The following is a 21,106-nucleotide window of genomic DNA, read 5'->3' on the forward strand; positions in this document are numbered from 1 at the left end:
TTGATGGTGTGACAGTGAGTTGGTGAGTCAAGTGCACACTGATTATTAATGGTGTTAAAGATGTGCAATATCTCTCTAGTATCTGTACTGAACAATTCTAGGAATTAGACTGATGAAGATTGATTGTTGAAGATTAGACCACCCAAGAGGAAGCACGGGCATGAATAGCCCGTAAAACTAACTCGATGATTTCCTATCGACTGCTTATATTACCAGTCCTACACCTCGACTGACCATCCTCTAGCAGGTTTGGGAAGAGGTATTAACTGTAATTAGTGGACTAAGTAGAATTAACAGACCCCTCTCATTATCTGCACATGAGCTAATGAGAGTATGGAGCAAGTATATTACTGATATAATAAACTTGATACACTCGGGTATAGCTGGGTACCCCAACATTGCATATAAATGACAATGCTGTAACTGCTTACCCATGTATAGTACTTCAAATACAAATTATGGCTAACAGAATCTAAATACCTAACCTAACCTATGCATAAATTTGTGTAATATGCTAATATATAGTAGGCATCCATCAGTCATATGAGACTATGGAGTTGTGCTCTGGTTGTCAGTCTGGAGTGGCCTCTCCAGGGTGCAAAGCCAGGGTAGGTTTGTAACATACGATTATGTTATGTTGTTGGACAGATTAGATACACAGCGTTTAGTGGGTTTCACCTTTATTTAGTCTTGATTACAGCAGTCGGTTATTGGTGGTGTTGTAGACGTTGAGACGGAGCTTGGAGCAGAGCAGAGAGCTGAGTGAGGCCAGAGTCGCGGAGCTCTATGCGGAATCATGAGTGTCTAAACTCAATAGGGAACGAGAGCATTGTAGCTCGATGCAGTCGTAGTCTGCTGTCTGCTGTGTCGAAGCTGGAGCATCTTAGGGTCGATTAGAACTGCTTACACCGAGTGCTACATTTTTGAGGTTGAAGGTGTGTGGTAAATCCGAAGTGTCTGTACTGAAGTTAACTGAATCACTGGAAATTGTACTGTTTGCTATTCGTTGTTGATGTTGTATTCAGCTACTGGGAACAAAAAAGTTCCAAGTAGCACGGGCTATGGTGAGCCCGTAGTGGACTTACCTGGCCCAGGAGCGGGGCTTTAACTTGTGGCTATTCGATTGATTGATTGATGAAGATTAAGCCACCCAAAAGGTGGCACATGCATGAATAGCCCGTAAGTGGTGGCCCTTTTGAGCCATTACCAGTATCAAGAGCTGATACTGGAGATCTGGAGGTGCGACTGCACCCTGCGTGACGGGAGATGTCTCCCGGACCAAATGGTGACCAAATGGTGACCAAATGGTGACCAAATGGTGACCAAATGGTGGAGACTATTCGATGATGAAGATTAAGCTACCCAAGAGGTGGCACGGGCATGAATAGCCCGTAAGGAGACTATTCGCTTCTCGCTTGCTTATATTTGGTGACTACACCTCAGCTTCCTCCAATAGGATGGAAAGAATGTTACCTGTAATTAAGGAAAGGATTTGAGTAGTCATAATTAGTGCTAATGAGTTTGTCATTAAGATCATGAGAGACTGGAGCGAGTATAATGTTTACTCGCTACAGGTTATGGAGGAGAAGCTGTCGCCCATGCAGCAGGTCTCCCCCCTCTCCACGGCGCCAAGTCTCCAATGGAAAGGCAAACGCCAATAAGATTGGTTCCAGCGCTGTCGCAGGAACTGTCAGAACGAAGTTGACGGCAACAACAAACTGCCCTAAGGGCTCCAGTTCTGGAGTTTACCTCGAAGTTGGTATAAGAAAGCACAGGGACTCCAAACCCGGAAACCGCCGTAGTCGGGGCCGGAGAGGAACCACCCCATCAAGGGCAAGAACGAATCCTTGACCCTCGTCAAAGCCCTTGTGGATTTGTTCTTTTGATGCATCACGCTATTGTGATTTGTGTGTGTAATTGATGAATGCATCTTTGGGGTCGGCCGCTGGAGGAAATGAACACAACCTGAGGACTGATTGCTTGTTAGACATAGTGTAAAAGTGGACTAACCGGCATTTAGCCAATAGTTTGAAGAGAGTGTTCAAATATAGCAAGTGAAAAAAGTTCCAACAATTAGCTGAGTTTTGTGTGTAATACTTATTATTTGTAAAGAGGATGTTGTTGTTGTTATAGATTCAGCTACTCGGAACAAGTTCCAAGCAGCACGGGCTATGGTGAGCCCGTAACTTACCTGGCACAGGAGCGGGGCAAGTAGCACGGGCTATGGTGAGCCCATAGTGGACTTTCCTGGCACAGGAGCGGGGCAAGTAGCACAGGCTATGGTGAGCCCATAGTGGACTTATCTGGCACAGGAGCGGTTGTAAAGAGGAGATTTTGGTCAATTTTTGAGTGCGGGTCGTTCCTCACGTTGCGTGACCCACTATATGTCTACAGAAACACCTGGGTAACAATCGACCGGCCCGCTGGTCCAGCACACTCACGAACGGCCGGCGACTGTCATGTGAACATAAGCGACTGCTACTATAGATCTGGTGCGTCAGGAACAAATGCAAGTAGTGCTACTGGCTCACCTGCTACTCTTCCAGGCGCCTCTTTCCCGAGCATTACCAGCCGCCTCACTCTGCCACCTGAACCTGGGCCAGTCACTGTCAACCTCTCTCTACTGTCGCTCGCGTCCGGCTCGCACCACCACACCTGTCCACAGCTTGGATTGCAGCTCTCCTGTCTCAGCTGTGGAGGAGCTTTGTTTACAGTTCTCCTGTCTCAGCTGTAGAGCTTTGTTTACAGTTCTCCTGTCTCAGCTGTGGAGGAGCTATGTTTACAGTTCTCCTGTCTCAGCTGTAGAGCTTAGTTTACAGTTCTCCTGTCTCAGCAGTGGAGGAGTTTTGTTTACAACTCTTGGTTGATTATTCGTAAACAAATGATAAATAAATATACAGTTCGCCAGCTACTGAGATAGCAAAATATCGTTTATACCTACACAGATATGCGTATGCAAACAATGTGTACTCACATTAACATGCGTTTGCAAACAGTGTGTACTCGCAGGGACGTGTATACAAGCCATGTATACTCGCAGTGACACGTGTATGCATGCAGTGTATACCCACAACGATAAATATGTGCAACTTTTGTAAAGAATCGTAGCAAAATATGATACTGTTGGTGGAGTGTTGCTGCGCTACTCTCTCACGTTAGAAGAAAAAGTAGAAATACACAGCGACAGTTCGTTGATTACTGCCCCAGATAACGTCGACTATTTCCCCTGGATAACTTCCACTACTTCCCCACATAACGTCGACCACTGGCTTGGATAACGTCGACTATTTCCCTGGATAACTTCCACTACTTCCCTACATAACGTCGACCACTGGCTTGGATAACGTCGACTATTTCCCTGGATAACTTCCACTACTTCCCTACATAACGTCGACTGCTGGCTTGGATAACGTCGACTACTGCCCTAGATAACCTTGATACCGGCTTGGAGAAGGTCAAGTTCCGGTTTAGATATAAGGTTTACGGTTGGTGCGGAAAGATCTGGATGTGGTGATATTTTGCAGGTCCAGAGATGTCGCAAAACTCTTCGTCAAACAACATTCAGGTAAGTGGCATCGTTCATCATTGTTTCAGTGTCCCGGGCACTTCCTGCCTTCCACTCCCTGTCCTCCACACCCTGCCTCCCACGCCCTGCCTCCCACATCCTGCCTCCCACTCCCTACCTCCCACTCCCTACCTCCCACTCCCTGCCTCCCACATCCTGCCTCCCACTCCCTGCCTCCCACATCCTGCCTCCCACTCCCTGCCTCCCACTCCCTGCCCTCCACGTCCTAGGCACCTCTTTAAGGCCTCCACTCTGTGAAGTTTTTTGTTTTTCAATGTCAACTCTACGTTGAGCTGATTTATATGTGAATCCATCCTTTACAACGTTTACAAGTGTAAGCGAACACAAAACTGCGACATTCTACAGCAATCGCTGAAGTTTCAAGTCCTCAGATAGGCTGTAATCTCGGTCAGTTTCTTCTTCCTATAAAAGCTATCAAACACCGCTGGAGCAAAAAAAAACAGCCCTGTGTGATTTTTTTTTTTTTTTTTTTTTGAGATATATACAAGAGTTGTTACATTCTTGTACAGCCACTAGTACGCGTAGCGTTTAGGATTACAAAGAATATTGAAGGTTTAAAACACAATCTAATGGGACATTCGTTCAATGTATCCGAATTTGACTTTGGTAGATAACGGAAACTGTGTGCGATAGAATAAGCGGACTGAGACGCCTAACCGATAAACAAGAAAGGAAATGACTAAATTTTGGTCCGTGCTGGACCATTATCATGTCATTACACCACTTGATTGTTGGTGTAATGACAATTACACCAACAATCAAGTGGTGTAAGGACAATCTAGGAAGGACCGAAGCGTAGTTGTATCTTCAATTTCAGATTTTGTGAGTTTGTCTTAGCCGCGTTATTTGCGACACGTCGTAAGTTGTGGGGCCTTAACAACATTACTTCTGTTGCCTCGTACACTCAGTGTTGGAAATAAAAAGTATTACCAAAATGACTTGCCTTTAATGTGGAATATTACATTGTCAAAGTTACAGCGCCGGAAATGTTATGTTATTAGCTTTCATTATATTTAAATGTAAGGTGTTCACAGACATGTTAAAAACTAGTCAAAGAACATGCACGGGGTCTGGTTAAGACCGTCTGTACCTCGGTGATTAATCTGAATTACTACTCACAGGACAAGTAGTATAGAGTAAACTGGCCTCAACAGCAACCTCTAAACATTATTTGATAACAATGTACCTATAGAGAACCAGAGGGTTTGGCAAAACTCTGCGAAAGTGTCACGGCGAAGGTAAGCAGAGTTAGTGGAATGTCTGGCTTAACAGTGTAGCTACAACAAATAACTATTTGTCTCGGTTGTACTACAGCAAGTGTGGGCGACGGCACCCCTACGAGGAATCCTGGCGTCACCTATTAGGTTGATGTTGGGAAAATACAAGCCGTTTGGTCACAGGGTACAAGCAAATTTCGTCCACAAGATGTCTGTAATACTCCTTTAACTGGTAGTAGTTAAAGTGGTAATCTATGGCCAGAGGTAATTATTTTCACACGAGATCCATTGTAAACTTTGCGGACAAGAGTCCAAACAGGTGTTAATGCTTAGTTTCACAAGTATGCACACACGCACACCCATTGTTGCGGTAGGCAGGAACGTTATGTGGGGGTAGGCAGCAACAGGTGAATGCTCTCGGCAGATGTGAAGCAGGTTGCCATGGGTAGTGGAACATTCAGCGCCTGAAGTGGTGCGAGCTGTCCAACTGCCTTGACACAGTTGCTCTAATCAGCAGCTGTCTTTAGTTCTGGGTTGTTTGACGCAGATGGTGACGACATACAAACAACTGCAGCTCACCAGGTGTTTGCGGTTACTAAGAATTCATCGGAAACGGCTGGTCCAATCTTCCAAGTATTTCTGCTGTGTTTGGCACGGATGATTAATGTTCACATAGTTGGAGCAGGTACAGCGCTAATGTTGGTAAACAATGACGACTGAATTGCGTTTCTTGTACATCCAGTCTTCTATGTTTCGAGGAGTTGGCTTGTTGAGTATTTGGCTGGCTGGCTGGCTGGCTGGCTGGCTGTCTTGCTCGCTCACTCGCTCACTTGTGAGACTTTTGTTAGTGTTCCCAGTTTGAGTGTTGGCTGTTGGAGTCCTGTCACTTAAGCACTACAATACTCTTAAGATCGATTGACACAGCCAGAGTCTGGCAGTCGGTACTGTGCAGTCTGCCTTTGTTGCCAAGACAAAAAATTGCCGAAAAGAGGTCGATAGGCGAGGTTTAGAGGCCATATTGATTACTCATAAATATCCAGCAAATCTTCATTCGTTTCCGAAATTGCAGTTGTGACTCGCGGTAAATATTACCTTCAGTCCCAAGATTGATTTCCTGGAAAGATATTACCATTTGCACCAGTTAGGAGTTGTCGTGTGCGACAAACACCTCACTGAACATATACTCTCCTCCAGGAGGTTCAGGAGGTCTTCTGGACCTCGAGGTTCATCTTTCGTTCTCTGTCATATCTACCTCTCTCTGTCGCTTGGGTTGTCTGCTGGCTTCAGCATCCATTCCACTAGTGCTGGCTCCACAATCCATTCCTGAAGTCATGAAGGTTCTGTATTTGCACTTCCAGGATTTGTAGTCTTTGGTCAGTGGTGGATGCCAGGATTTTTGTATTATCTACTAGCATGTACCTAGTGAGTGTTGTGTTATGTACACTTTGCATATGGTGTCTAGGGGGCAGCAGCTTGTAGATGGCAGGTCGGTCTTCTGAAAACTTTGTGATGGTCATACCAATATAAGAAGGTCGAAGGTGGCATCATTCATTAGGGCATGTAAATTGGGATATCACGTTTGCTCTTTCGAGAAAGTTGTATTGTTTATTGGGGCTGTTCTTAAGTATTAAATGAACAGTCCTTTTTGTTTTGTAATAAATATTGAATTCCAAGCTTTGGTCTGGGGCTGTCTGTTTCACTCCATTTGAAATTATATTTTTAATTATGTTTTATACTGTGATCACATAGTGAATTTGTAATAGTTTTACGGGAGGAGTTGGGACGCTGTCACCCAGCTGTACGCTGGGCCTTGGGCACCTCGGCGCGTAAGTACTTTTCACACTTTTCACAGTCATGAAACCCTGGATGCTTATCCCAGCAGTGTGTGAGCTCTGTGACGATCTACTAAAATATTGTTGCAGTTCCTGGTATATCCTCAAGGCAGTCCAAGAGGGTAATCAACTGGCCTCTTTTAAGAGCACATGCTTTGACTAGCGAGTCAAGTAAGGTAAACAATGTAGGTTTACTGGCTGGCTGTGAGAGACCTGAGGGTGAGCTTAATACCTGCAGGCGGGACGGGAGGGCGAGTGTGTTGTGACCTTTTCTGACATTCAGGGCGACCTTCTGAGGGACACGCCAGCACCGGCCGTTGTTTTAAGACGCCTAAATGTCGACTTTCAGCTGGTGTCTGTTGCGGGTGATGGCAACTGGCGCCTGTTGCGGGTGATGGCAACTGGCGCCTGTTGTGGGTGATGGCAGCTGGCGCCTGTTGCGGGTGATGGCAGCTGGCGCCTGTTGCGGGTGATGGCAGCTGGCGCCTGTTGCGGGTGATGGCAGCTGGCGCCTGTTGCGGGTGATGGCAGCTGGCGCCTGTTGCGGGTGATGGCAGCTGGCGCCTGTTGCGGGTGATGGCAGCTGGCGCCTGTTGCGGGTGATGGCAACTGGCGCCTGTTGCGGGTGATGGCAGCTGGTGTCTGTTGAAGGATCGACAGTCACTAAGATAGGAGCTTTCGGGTGTAACACGCTCGCTTTATCGTAATTGGTGGACCTTTCTTTCTGGGTTCTTTCTCCTTATCTTTCACTCCTGAAGGTGAAGGTAATTGTGATCTTCTGGTATACTTTGATTATCAAACCTCTCATCGAGTTCGTGGCTTGATATGGAGATGGAACTACTCCCGTCTTTAGTGAGAAGACGGGTAAGGTCCTTGGACCCACTCGGTTCCTTTTATTGGATTGGAATTGTACTCTTCATCTGTTCTTTACTTGAAGCCCAGAGAATGTGGCCACTGGTAGAGGTGGGGGTCCCAGAGGATATGCTGTCTGTGGCAACTGGTAGAGGTCCCAGAGAATATACTGCCAGTGGCAACTGGTAGAGGTCCCAGAGAATATGCTGCCTGTGGCAACTGGTAGAGGTCCCAGAGAATATGCTGCCTGTGGCAACTGGTAGAGGTCCCAGAGAATATGCTGCCTGTGGCAACTGGTAGAGGTCCCAGAGGATATGCTGCCTGTGGCAACTGGTAGAGGTCCCAGAGGATATGCTGCCTGTGGCAACTGGTAGAGGTCCCAGAAGATATGCTGCCTGTGGCAACTGATAGAGGTCCCAGAGGATATGCTGCCTGTGGCAACTGGTAAAGGTCCCAGAGAATATGCTGCCTGTGGCAACTGGTAGAGGTCCCAGAGGATATGCTGCCTGTAGCAACTGGTAGAGGTCCCAGAGGATATGCTGCCTGTGGCAGCTGGTAGAGGTCCCAGAGGATATGCTGCCTGTGGCAACTGGTAGAGGTCCCAGAGGATATGCTGCCTGTGGCAATTGGTAGAGGTCCCAGAGAATATGCTGCCTGTGGCAACTGGTAGAGGTCCCAGAGGATATGCTGCCTGTAGCAACTGGTAGAGGTCCCAGAGGATATGCTGCCTGTGGCAACTGGTAGAGGTCCCAGAGGATATGCTGCCTGTGGCAACTGGTAGAGGTCCCAGAGGATATGCTGCCTGTGGCAATTGGTAGAGGTCCCAGAGAATATGCTGCCTGTGGCAACTGGTAGAGGTCCCAGAGGATATGCTGCCTGTAGCAACTGGTAGAGGTCCCAGAGGATATGCTGCCTGTGGCAACTGGTAGAGGTCCCAGAGGATATGCTGCCTGTGGCAACTGGTAGCGGTCCCAGAGGATATGCTGCCTGTGGCAACTAGGTGCCATGCGTGTTGAGATCCCTCCTCCCCCCCCCCCTCCTCCGACTCCACCCTGTCAGCTCTTACGGTGGTAAGGACGGCATGATATTGGCCGCTATTGATCTTCCACCATCATTAGCTGACACGAAACGAGATGTTTTGTACTGTGAGACTGTGGCCCACATTCTCTGAGGTGGGCGAGGCTGCTCCCACTCTTGGTAAACATGTGATGACTCGCGGGCTCACATCTTCATCAATGTTTCAGGAGCCCTACGTGGATGTCAGTTCATGCGAAATAATAATCAATGGAAGTTCCCTGTCTACTTCAGCTCGCCTATCTTTCCGTAGTTGTAAATAACATACTGTAAACAAATATTGTAAACAACAGATTCTCATAAGAGCCGTTTTTAATACTTGTTTGCGTTACTGCTCACAGGATGAGTTTCGGGTACACAATGGACTACCACTCATAGGATGAGTATGGGGTACACAATGAACTACCACTCACAGGATAAGTATGGGGTGCACAATGGACTACCACTCACAGGATGAGTATGGGGTGCACATTGAACTACCACTCACAGGATGAGTATGGGGTGCACAATGAACCAGCCGCCTCCCGTGCCTACAATAAATTACAATCCCATTAGATGAGTTTACGAAAATATATCAGGAAACACAAATTGTAAGGAGTAACGATAACAAGGTGAATATGGCAAGACAAGTTCCGGATCAATGCGGTAATTAATAAAAAAAAATAAAAAATAAATGGGATAAGTAATAAAGGGTAATAATGTGCCAAATGACCTTCACCTATTTTTCTTCGAATTACAGTTTTCTAGCAAATGTTTTCATCAATGTTGTTTCTCACCCGTCGCGTGTCGACCCGCGTCCCCTCCTCCATCACGCCCACATAACCACACACCTTCTGATTATGTGCTTTGCAACAAGCCACTGTCCACCCTAGCCACCCTGTCCACCCTAGCCAGTCACCACCCTGGCCACTCACCTCCCTTGCCACCCTAGCCAGTCACCACCCTGGCCACTCACCTCCCTGGCCACCCTGTCCACCCTAGCCAGTCACCACCCTGGCCACTCACCTCCCTGGCCACCCTGGCCACCCTAGCCAGTCACCACCCTGGCCACTCACCTCCCTTGCCACCCTGGCCACCCTAGCCAGTCACCACCCTGGCCACTCACCTCCCTGGCCACCCTGTCCACCCTAGCCAGTCACCACCCTGGCCACTCACCTCCCTTGCCACCCTAGCCAGTCACCACCCTGGCCACTCACCTCCCTTGCCACCCTGGCCACCCTAGCCAGTCACCACCCTGGCCACTCACCTCCCTTGCCACCCTGGCCACCCTAGCCAGTCACCACCCTGGCCACCCTACCACCCACTAAACTACTTCATTACCACCAAGATACGGCGCCACCCCCCAATAAACACCACCTACACACACACCACCTACACACTCCAGCTCATCACGCTCGCAAAGATTATAATTATATTTGAAGGGTTAATTTAGGATCATTGGAATAATGAAGGTGGTGTGTGCAGCCCGTCCTCTAAACAAAGACCCAAAAGTGATTCCATCCACCCGCCAAACCCCCTGTTTATGAATGAAAAACGGTTTACACACGACTCACAACTGATGAGGTCCGAACACTTCCGGAACAAGTGCTTCACTGACGAATTTTGTTCGAACCACAACGCTGTAAATGCTTCACCCACGTACTACAAATACAAATAATCGCCAACAGAACCTAAACACCTAACCTAACGTAACCTATGCCTATATTTACACAATATGCCAATATATTATAATATTAATTTATACTTGAGAAAATTCCCGTTTTGAATGAACAGCATATTAAAATTTATGAATGCGTCTGTGGGGTCGACCGCTGGATGGAATGGACTTGAGTCGAGGACGGGTTGGTGTGTGGGGTGTGGGGAAGTGTGTAATAACAAAAGTGTAGTTACAGGATGAGAGCTACGCTCGTGGTGTCCCGTCTTCCCAGTACTCTTTGTCGTACAACACTTTGAAACTACTGACGGTTTTGGCCTCCACCACTTAACCTGTTCCAACCGTCTGTAGCCTTGTTCGCCAAAAGATAAATCTCCTGTATGCATTCTGCCCCTTCAGCTCCTTAGCTTTGAATCTATGACCTCCTGTTTGCTAAATTGGTTTAACAGATTTCTCCTTGTCAGTTGTGTCGCGATTGCTGTCACTATTTTCTACGTCGTGATCATATCAACACGCGTGTGTAGGCGGGGGTGTGTTCACCTGCCAATTCCAGGTACCTCCTGGAGCCGTAGGTGACGCCACCCGTTGCCAGTCTTGCTTAAAGCCAATCGATCGTTGCATTTGACGACCAGCCAGATGGCACCGGTTCACTCTGGTTCCCCGAAGTATGTTTGGTTCATCTGTTGCAAGAATCCAGCTGTTTGAACCAACGGTGGACGTTGAACATTGAGCCACCTGTTAGGTGAACATTGAGCCACCTGTTAGGTGAACATTGAGCCACCTGTTTGGTGAACATTGACCCACCTGTTAGGTGAACATTGAGCCACCTGTTAGGTGAACATTGAGCCACCTGTTAGGTGAACATTGAGCCACCTGTTAGGTGAACATTGAGCCATCTGTTAGGTGAACATTGAGCCACCTGTTAGGTGAACATTGAGCCACCTGTTAGGTGAACATTGAGCCACCTGTTAGGTGAACATTGAGCCACCTGTTAGGTGAACATTGAGCCATCTGTTGCACGAGCAAATTTACCCAGTAATTGAAAGCAATGACACAGGTCTGTAAATACAGAGGGGCCTCCAACCCGTTCTCGCAAATTCGTAAAGTCAATATTGACTTATTAACTACGTGCTTAGGTGATATACTAAACATAATAGATACCCTTAAAAAGATTCATAGAAAACACCAACCTTACCTAACCTTGTTAGTATCTTAAGATAAGCATCTTATTGCTTCGTAATTACAATTATTACTTAACCTATACCTATTATAGGTTAGGTAATAATTGTAATTACGAAGCAATAAGATGCTTATCTTAACATACTAAGTAGGTTAGGTAAGGTCAGTATTTTCTATGAATTTTTTTTACGGGTATCTATTATGTTAAGTATGTCACCTATGCACATATTTAATAAGTCAATATTGACTTATTAAATTTGCGAGAACGGGTTGGGGGCCTCACGGCTGAGTTGACAACGATCTAGGGTCGTAGTCCTAAGGGCCTGGGTTCGATCCCTGGCAGAGGCAGAAACAAATGGGCATAGTTTCTTTCACCCTGATGCGTCTGTTCACCTAGCAGTAAATAGGGACCTGGAAGTTAGACAGCTGCTGCGGGCTGCTTCCTGGGGATGTGTGTGAGTGTGTTAAAGAGAAATATATGTAGTAGCAATAAAAGAGGAAACATATATTGGTTAGAAAGGCGGGGTCCAAGAGCTAATAGCTCGATTCTGCAGATACAAATAGTAAATAGAGACTTCTGAATGACTCTTATTTGTGTGGACAGGGTCTACATCTGCTCGTTTTCTCACTGGGAAAGAGTGAGATTCGAGATTCGATTGAGAGTTGAAGCCAGCAGCTCCATACAACGGTAGATTGTCTTGCCTATTGTCTTAGACATTTATAAGAGTCTTTGGCGGACTTAAGCAGCCCCACAACCTGTGGCTAGTGATTTAAGTAGATTGTAGACTTCATCTTGTTGAATATACTTCAGGCAACGTAAGACACAATGCATGGATGAAGGTGTGGCCTGGCTCATGATGGCTGGGGCAGTATGTTGTATGCTCCGTCGTGTTCTGGAAGTTGGCAGCGTATAATTTGGTGCTAGTTGGCTATTGATACGTGACTTGGTGTATAGTGCCTCGCCGATGTCCAGTCTTCTATTGTTGCTGTAACTTTTGACTATGTTGTTGTTGTTTGTTCAGAACACGACGGAACATACAACATACTGTTGTTGTTGTTTCAGATTTAGCTACTCAGTACGAAGTGTCCATGTAGCACGGGCTATGGTGAGCCCGTAAGAGATAGATAAGATACAATGGACCTATAAGTGAGGTGCTTCACCTGTACCTCATCCTCTATTATATATCATGCAACAGGAAAGTTTGTAATCATTACGGGCTATTCATGCCCGTGCCACCTCTTGGGTGGCTTAATCTTCATCAAACAATCCTTGTAATCATTGGAACTCTGCCATTGAAAATGTTAACAAGTGTTAATGAAACTCATCTCTTAGTGTCAGGTCAAATCAAACTAAAAAGAACTTTGGAAAGTTCATTTTTAATATTCCTTCTCAGGTGAAGAAAATGTAAAGGAAGATTCGCGCTAGAGTCATTAATTGATTTTGATAAACTCCACACACACACGCCACCTACCTACTTACTTTTATTAATTGATTCATTATATATATATATATTGGTAGCAGTCTTTCTTGTAAACATATGTTGTTGAATATGACCGAAAGGGTAAGATTAATGATTCTAACACGGATCTTCTCAATATTTCTCTTCACTGTCGGGGGTAATTGAAAAATTAACTCTCTAAAGTTCATTTTCTCATTTTTTTATTTATGATTTGACGCCTAAAAGCGTTTCGCAAGGACTTCTCACATTTTCAAAGACAGGCTTACACATATCATTTCGTGCTTATATTCGTTTTGGGTGAGGTGATATAACACTAATGTTTTTGGGTGAGGTGACACAAATCAATGGGTATGAATTGCATATGTGAACATAAGAATGAAAGTAACTACAGAAGGCCTATAGGTCCTTATTTTCTCTTGCTGGTTCGGGGTCTTGAAGTGAGTAGAATATAGTTGTGTTAATTGGCTGTTGATTGCTGGTGTTGACTTTTTGATGTGTTGTGCCCCGCTGATGTCGAGCCGCCTGCTATCGCTATATCTATCGATGATTTCTGTGTTGCTTGTTAAGATTTCTCTGGTGACGGTCTGGTTGAGAGGAGATTATATGTTCCTTGATGGAGCCCTGTTGTTTGTGCATTGTTAATCGCCTGGAAAGAGACGTTGTTGTCTTGCCTATATACTGAGATCTTTGGGGCTGACAGTCCCCAAGTGGGCATTTGAAGTCATAGACGACGTTGGTTTCTTTCAAGACGTTCTGTTTGGTGTCTGGAGAGTTCTTCATGAGTAGGTTGGCCGTTTTCTTGTTTTTGTAGTAAATTGTCAATTGTATCTTCTGATTTGTGTCTGTGAGGATAACGTTCCTATTAATAATATCTTTCAGGACACTTTCCTCCGTTTTATGAGCCGTCGAAAAGAAGTTCCTGTAAAAGAATCTAATAGTGGGTACAAGTGTCGTGTTGGTTGACTCTTCACAAGTTGCATGGCGTTTCACCTTTCTTTTTATGACGTCTTCAACATAACCGTTAAATTATACTAAAGGTTATGCCGTTATATACGCCAGTTGCATAGTGCTCCTGGCTGTCTGGGTTCGAGTCATTTCTGGGGTGTGAGTTTTCAGTTGCATATATGCTTGGGGGCCATTCAAGCTTGTTCGCATTTGTGCTGCTCACGTGGCCCCACAAAGTGAGGTGATTCAATGAAATAACTATGCCCAAGCTTACCACCAAGTGCCGTAGGGATGTTGGGGATATAGCACGGCTACCAACGTCTTTTGTACAGTCACGGTTGATCAAGCGGTTAAGGTACCATGTACGCCAGTTGCATAGTGCTCCTGGCTGTCTGGCTTTTGGATATTTTCCATTCTACGTAAATATCTTTTACCATCTGGAGGAAACACTGGATCACTTAATCTTTCCATTGTTCGACGTTTCGTCAGCAATGTGACATCTTCAGGAATACACTGTTGAACTGACACAGGTATACTGAGCTTATACCTGTCTTTGTTTGGAGGACGGGCTGGAGTCGCAGCCCGTCCTCCAAACAAAGACCCAAAAGTGATTCCATGCACCCGCCAAACCCCAGCTGTTTATGAATGAAAAACAGTTTACACACGACTTACACAACCCGTCCTCGACTCAAGTCCATTACATTCAGCGGTCAACCCCACAGGCGCATTCATAAATTTTAACATGCTGTTCATTCAAAACGGGAATTTTCGCAAGTATAAATTAATATTATAATATATTAGCATATTGTGTATATATAGGCATAGGTTAGGTTAGGTCAGGTGTTTAGGTTCTGTTGGCGATTATTTGTATTTTTAGTACGTGGGTGAAGCATTTATAGCGTTGTGGTTCGAACAAAATTCGTCAGTGAAGCACTTGTTCCGGATATGTTCGAACGTCAGCAGTTGTGAGTCGTGTGTAAACCGCTTTTCATTCATAAACAGGGGGTTTGGCGGCTGCATGGAATCACTTTTGGATCTTTGTTTGGAGGACGGGCTGACTTACAACTGATTTCATTCGAACACTTCCGGAACAAGTGCTTCACTGACGAATTTTGTTCGAATCACAATGCTGTAAATGCTTCCCCCATGTACTACAAATACATATAATCGCCAACAGAACCTAAACACCTAACCTAACCTATGCCTATATATGCACAATATGCTAATATATTATAATATTAATTTATATTTGAGAAAATTCCCGTTTTGAATGAACAGCATGTTAAAATTTATGAATGCGCCTGTGGGGTCGACCGATGGATGTAATGGACTTGAGTCGAAGACGGGTTGCATACAAAGATCCAAGCTCGTTAATCCAGCCTCCAAACCCCCTGTTTATGAATGAAAAGCGGTTTACACACGACTCACAACTGCTGACGTTCGAACATATCCGGAACAAGTGCTTCACTGACGAATTTTGTTCGAATCACAACGCTATAAATGTTTCACCCACGTACTACAAATACAAATAATCGCCAACAGAACCTAAACACCTAACCTAACCTAACCTATGCCTATTTATACACAATATGCTAATATATTATAATATTAATTTATACTTGCGAAAATTCCCGTTTTGAATGAACAGCATGTTAAAATTTATGAATGCGTCTGTGGGGTTGACCGCTGGATGTAATGGACTTGAGTCGAGGACGGGTTGCTATAAATGCTTCACCCACGTACTTCAAATACAAATAATCGCCAACAGAACCTAAACGCCTAACCTAATCTACGCCTAATTATACATAGAATTTTTATGTATAATAATATTAATTTATATATGAGAACAAACCACTTTTTAATACACAGTATGTTAAAATTGATGAATGCGTCTGGGGAGGACGGCCGCTGCTTTAAACAGCCTAGTGTGAGGACGGGTGGGGTGTAAACCACTTTTCATTCATAAACAGGGGGTATGACGGGTGCATGGAATGGACTTCACTGCTCTTCGTCACTGTGTGTCTGCTGGAGTACACAGATACTGGCACTCCTGCCGAGTGTCTCCTGGAGTACACAGATACTGACACTCCTGCCGAGTGTCTCCTGGAGTACACAGATACTGGCACTGCTGCCGAGTGTCTCCTGGAGTACACAGATACTGGCACTGCTGCTGCCGAGTGTCTCCTGGAGTACACAGATACTGGCACTCCTGCCGAGTGTCTGCTGGAGTACAAAGGTATTCATTCATGTGGGTAATTACAGGGGCGGGTGGAGCCATGTTCCACTGGTCGATGTGGTGGCCTGGCCCTCATGTTCGGCTGTGACGTGCGAACGTTTGTTGTGATGGCGGGCAGCAGGTGAGCACGAGTTGCTGTGACGACCAGTGCCGGGGCGGGGCGGCCGGCGGACACACCGCCACTATGAGTGCCTCCACCTTCCCTGGCGCCTCCTTCACTGCCGAGAAGTTCCAGGTTAGAGAAGGGCCGCTGCTAGGCGCAAAGAGAGAACGAGGTCACGGACTCGTGTGAGTGAATTGACCCTCGCTGACAATTGTGGTGGCAGTGATGTGGTCACATATTTTAGATAACTGCCTGTCGACAGTTATTCAGATCACTACTTGAATATGGGTTATAAGTTTGAGTCTAAGAAGATTATAGAAGTTTTACGAGAGTAGTGAGGAAAAGTTTGAATTTGTAGCGCTCGCAAAACTTGGAAAATCGGGCTTGTATATCATGTGAAGAATTTCTAAGGCGGTTTGATTGTCCCAATTTCGTACCGAGATATTTCTAACTTCTGGGAGGTGAGGGCAGTGCCACTAGTCAGTGCCACTAGTCAGTGCCACAACGAATGCTTCAGCGAAATTTTGTGTATATTAATAGCCAGTGAGACATGCACTGGTTTGTCTATGTTATAGACTTCATATTCCACTTCAGCAGAGCAAGTTTGTCAACTTTTAGTTTGGAAGCTAGTTTTTGTGTGTGAGTGAACATCTTATATGGCAGTGAAGCTCTTTGATGCTGTATGTGACTGTGCTTCAGTCATCTTGTAACGTCATAAATGAAACATTATTTAAGTTGGTAAACGCTTTTATGTCCACCTGTCAGTCACTACGGGGGAGGGAGGTCTAGGCTTGTCACGCCCCGCCTGACAACCCTTCTTGTACCTGTTGCATAATAATTTAAATATTCTGACGCTTGAATTCTCATTGTCGAATCTGACCTTAAAGTTATGGATGGCGGTGGCTTCCACAGTTTGTGCCTTCAGGGCATTCCACTTGTTAAGTACCTGTACATGGTAAGATTATTTCCTTGTATTTCGTCGTCTCATTTGCGCTTCCAGCTTCCATTTGTGTCCTCTTGAACATTTTTGTCCAACCACTTGGAGTGGACGGTAGAGCAACGGTCTCCCTTCATGCAGGTCGGCATTCAATCCCCGACCGTCTAAGTGGTTGGGCCACCATTCCATCCCCCGTCCCATCCCAAATCCTTATCCACACCCCTTCCTAGTGCTATAAAGTCGTAATGGCTTGGCGCCCTTCCCTGATAATTAAAAAAAAATGTGTCCTCGTGCCTTGGCCAGCTCAGGCGCTAATGTATTACGGAGGAGCAAAACCTTCCGCCAAGAGGCAAATCGATACTGGACTCAAAAAATGACAAGAATTAACATTCAAGATTTAATTAAACACACGTAGGTAAAGCTCTCAAAAATGCTGATCACATTAACTGTTGAGGCTTAAACCTTCGAGACAAGAACTTAATATTCTGCTCAGTGTCAGCGGACCGCGGGCGGGTGATCGCTATTGTTAGCAACCTTACCTTGAGGTTGAGGTGTTTGACCTCAAGATCAAAATTCCTTTGAATTCTTCAAAGAGATGATTTGCAAAGCGTGGTTGTTTGCGCTGGCCAGGTGATTTACGTCTCGGAACACGAGTGTGTTATGACAGTGTGTATATTCACCTAGTTGTGCTTGTGGGGGTTGAGCTCTGCTCTTTTGGCCCGCCTCTCAACTGTCAATCAATTGTTACTAACTACTAACTAATTAATCTCCCCCCCCCCAACACACACCCAGGAAGCAGCCCGTATCAGATGTCAAACTCCCAGGTACCTATTTATTGCTAGGTAACAGGGGCATCAGAGTGAAAGAAACTCTGCCCATTGTTTCTCACTGGCGCCGTGAATCGAACGCGGGCCACAGAATTACGAGTCCCGCATGCTGTCCACTCAGCTACCAGACCCTAAGTGGGTGTGTGTGTGTGAGTGTGACTCCAACACAAGAACTTTGACAAAAGTGCAATGGAGCGTTGCTTTTTGGTACAAAGATCGACGACTCTACATGCAAGAACAACACTGCAGGAATATTACGACCTCAACATACATACACACACACACACACACACACACACATGGAGACACACCAATGACACAGGAAAAAGTCAAAGTGACCAAATGAAGAAAATGTTTCCCAAGTTTGGGAGGAAATCAAGAGGGAGATGCATGAAATGAAGAATACAATAAGCAACCTGCAAAGCGAGCTGACAGCAGCAAAGGAGGAGATAAAATCCTTCACAGAGAACAATACTGAGGCTGAGCATCAGATAATCATCCAAAGATAAGATAGAAATGGTTTATTGGAAGGGACTGCCACTGTACAAGCAACATTTGCAGAAATGTTGACAGTCTCCAGTCTCAAAATGACAGTCTCCATGGTGTAGTGGTAAGACACTCGCCTGGCGTTCTGCGAGCGCTATGTCATGGGTTCGTATCCTGGCCGGGGAGGATTTACTGGGCGCAATTTTTTAACTGTAGCCTCTGTTTAACGCAACAGTAAAATGTGTACTTGGATGAAAAAACGATTCTTCACGGCAGGGGATCGTATTTCAAGGACCTGCCCGAAACGCTACGCGTACTAGTGCCTGTACAAGAATGTAACAACTCTTGTATATATCTAAAAAAAAAAAATACTGAGAAAGAATTCAGAAGCAATGTCCACGGTGAAGGAGGTAGCCATGAAAGCAGCTACCTCACAGGAAGCAGCAAGATGCACTAGTCAGCTGCTGGAAAGAAAAATATCAGTGGTAGCAGTGGGCATTAAAGAACAGGAAGGCTCCAGTATGATAGAATGGAATGGTAAGGACAGAGCAGCAGTGAATGAAATACTAAAAGGGTTAAAGGTGGAAGGGGTTGAATGAAGCATTGAAAATGTTTTCAAGTTAGGCTGGTACAACAACGACAAAGACTGCCTGATAAAGATAGTGTTTGCAAACGAGACCATGAATGAGAATATTCTAGCAAGGAAGAACCAACTGCAATATGTGAGAGAATACAAAAAAAGTATTCTCGTTTGAACTCACAAGGGGCACACGCACTAGGGAACACAGGTGGAAATTGAGTGCCCAAATGAACCATAGAGACATTAGAATTTATTTCTTAGTGTCAGAGTAGTTGACAAATGGAATGCAGTAGGCAGTGATGAGGTGGAGTCAGACTCCATACACAGTTTCAAGTGTAGATATGATAGAGCCCAGTAGGCTCAGGAACCTGTACATTAGTTGATTGACGGTTGAGAGGCAGGACCAAAAGAGCCAGAGCTCAACCCCCGGAAGCACATATATAATTTTTTCCTTTTGATTAACATTCCTTGATAATCTGTGTAACTGCTCTGCCCAAGCTGCTCTGTGTGTGTGTTCGTAACGACGACAGGGTCATCTTGATCCTCTGGTGAGTTATAGGTCACTATTCACCTAAATTTTCACCTCAATTATATATCTACATCATATTGTGACATTGTTAACTCAGAAATGATACCATTTTTCAAACTGTTTCAGTGTCAAAGATGATCTTTGCGTCTTGCAATTGCGATTCCAGGCCAAGTGGTTGGGCTGGAATCCCAATTCCAACCCAAGCTGGAATCTCCTCGTTCTTTTGTTTCATATTTTTGGAAGAGAGAATGTGGTTGTGACGGTGGTCTCTCCGGCACAGAACGGACGGTGGGTGGAGAACTCTGCGCCAGGCTTCTCCAGCGGCCTCATGTACCAGGATTTCCTTCCCTTGAAAGACCCGGATAACTCGACATGCTGGTCCACCAGCTACCAGAGCTTCAGGTGAGGCTTTTCTCCCTCCAGTGGCCTCACCTTGTATGTCTTCTCCAGCAGCCACACCTTCTGGTATGTCTTCTCCAGCAGCCACACCTTCTGGTATGTCTTCTCCAGCAGCCAAACCTTCTGGTATGTCTTCTCCAGCAGCCAAACCTTCTGGTATGTCTTCTCCAGCAGCCAAACCTTCTGGTATGTCTTCTCCAGCAGCCAAACCTTCTGGTATGTCTTCTCCAGCAGCCAAACCTTCTGGTATGTCTTCTCCAGCAGCCAAACCTTCTGGTATGTCTTCTCCAGCAGCTACACCTTATGTGTTGTGATTGGGGGAGAGAGTGGAAGAGGGGGGAGAGAAGGTGGAGAGGATGAGAGAGAAGAAAGGCAAAGAGGGGAAGAGGGAGATGGGAAGAGTGCGGAGATAGGGAAAGAGAGAGGAGGAGAGACCCGGGCGCAGCCGGATAACCCCCCCCCCCCCCCCCGTAGCAAACAATAAGAGAAACGCGCGGAATGCCTTGCTAGGGGTGAGGGAGTAAACACAGAGGGAGAGAGACACACACACCTGTCGACACTGCAATGGTTGGTAACAGGTTATGAAACCATTCCCGGTCATAATAGGTATGGGACCAGATTCGCGAAGCAGTTACCCAAGTGCTTACGAATGTGTACCTCTTTCTTCAATCTTTGACGGCTTTGTTTACATTTATTAAACACTTTACAAGCATGAAAACTTCCTAATCAACTGTTGTTATTGTTATAAACAGCCTCCTGGTGCTTCTGAGCGCATTGTTTAATGATTGTAAACAAAGCCGTCAAAGATTGAGAAGAGATGTACAGGTTCGTAAGTACTTGCGTAACTGCTTCGTGATTCTGGCCCATGGTTCGGGGGGGGGGGGAGGGAGCGCGAGGAACCCATTAGAAAAGCCTAAATCGCTCTATATTGTAACCAGGAGCGCTGTTAAGCGCCTCCGCCAGTGACAAGAGGTGACGCAACATTATCACGTATGCCAGTATTGTCACGTATGCCAGTATTGTCACGTATGCCAGTATTGTCACACTGGTCAAGTACGATACTTGAATCAGACGACTTGAGAGAACACCTGACATTCATGTTTATCTGATTTTTTTTATTTTTATGCATCATTCACTCGTAAATTATTTACCAGTGTAAATGGGTACTTTAGGTGATGATCATGGTTATGTATTTTTAATATATTTTAAC

General features: G+C 45.5%; 1 protein-coding gene across 3 annotated transcripts in view; it reads left to right on the forward strand.

Moving 5' to 3' along the window:
- The first annotated feature begins 2,601 nt into the window (after positions 1–2,601).
- LOC123759681 (uncharacterized) overlaps positions 2,602–21,106 on the forward strand; it is a 30,874-nt gene continuing 12,369 nt past the window's right edge. Inside the window, exons 1-2 of one of the 3 annotated variants that reach the window (XM_045744894.2) lie at positions 2,602–3,565; positions 19,778–19,899. In XM_045744894.2, the coding sequence (XP_045600850.1) occupies positions 3,533–3,565; positions 19,778–19,899 (155 nt within the window). In that variant the 5' untranslated portion in view covers positions 2,602–3,532. Of the gene's footprint in view, positions 3,566–16,132; positions 16,324–19,777; positions 19,900–21,106 lie in introns of those variants that run through there. The other 2 variants (XM_045744893.2, XM_069318236.1) reach the window with 2 other exon arrangements.

Source organism: Procambarus clarkii, chromosome 8, assembly GCF_040958095.1.
Source record: "Procambarus clarkii isolate CNS0578487 chromosome 8, FALCON_Pclarkii_2.0, whole genome shotgun sequence".
NCBI lineage: Eukaryota > Metazoa > Arthropoda > Malacostraca > Decapoda > Cambaridae > Procambarus > Procambarus clarkii.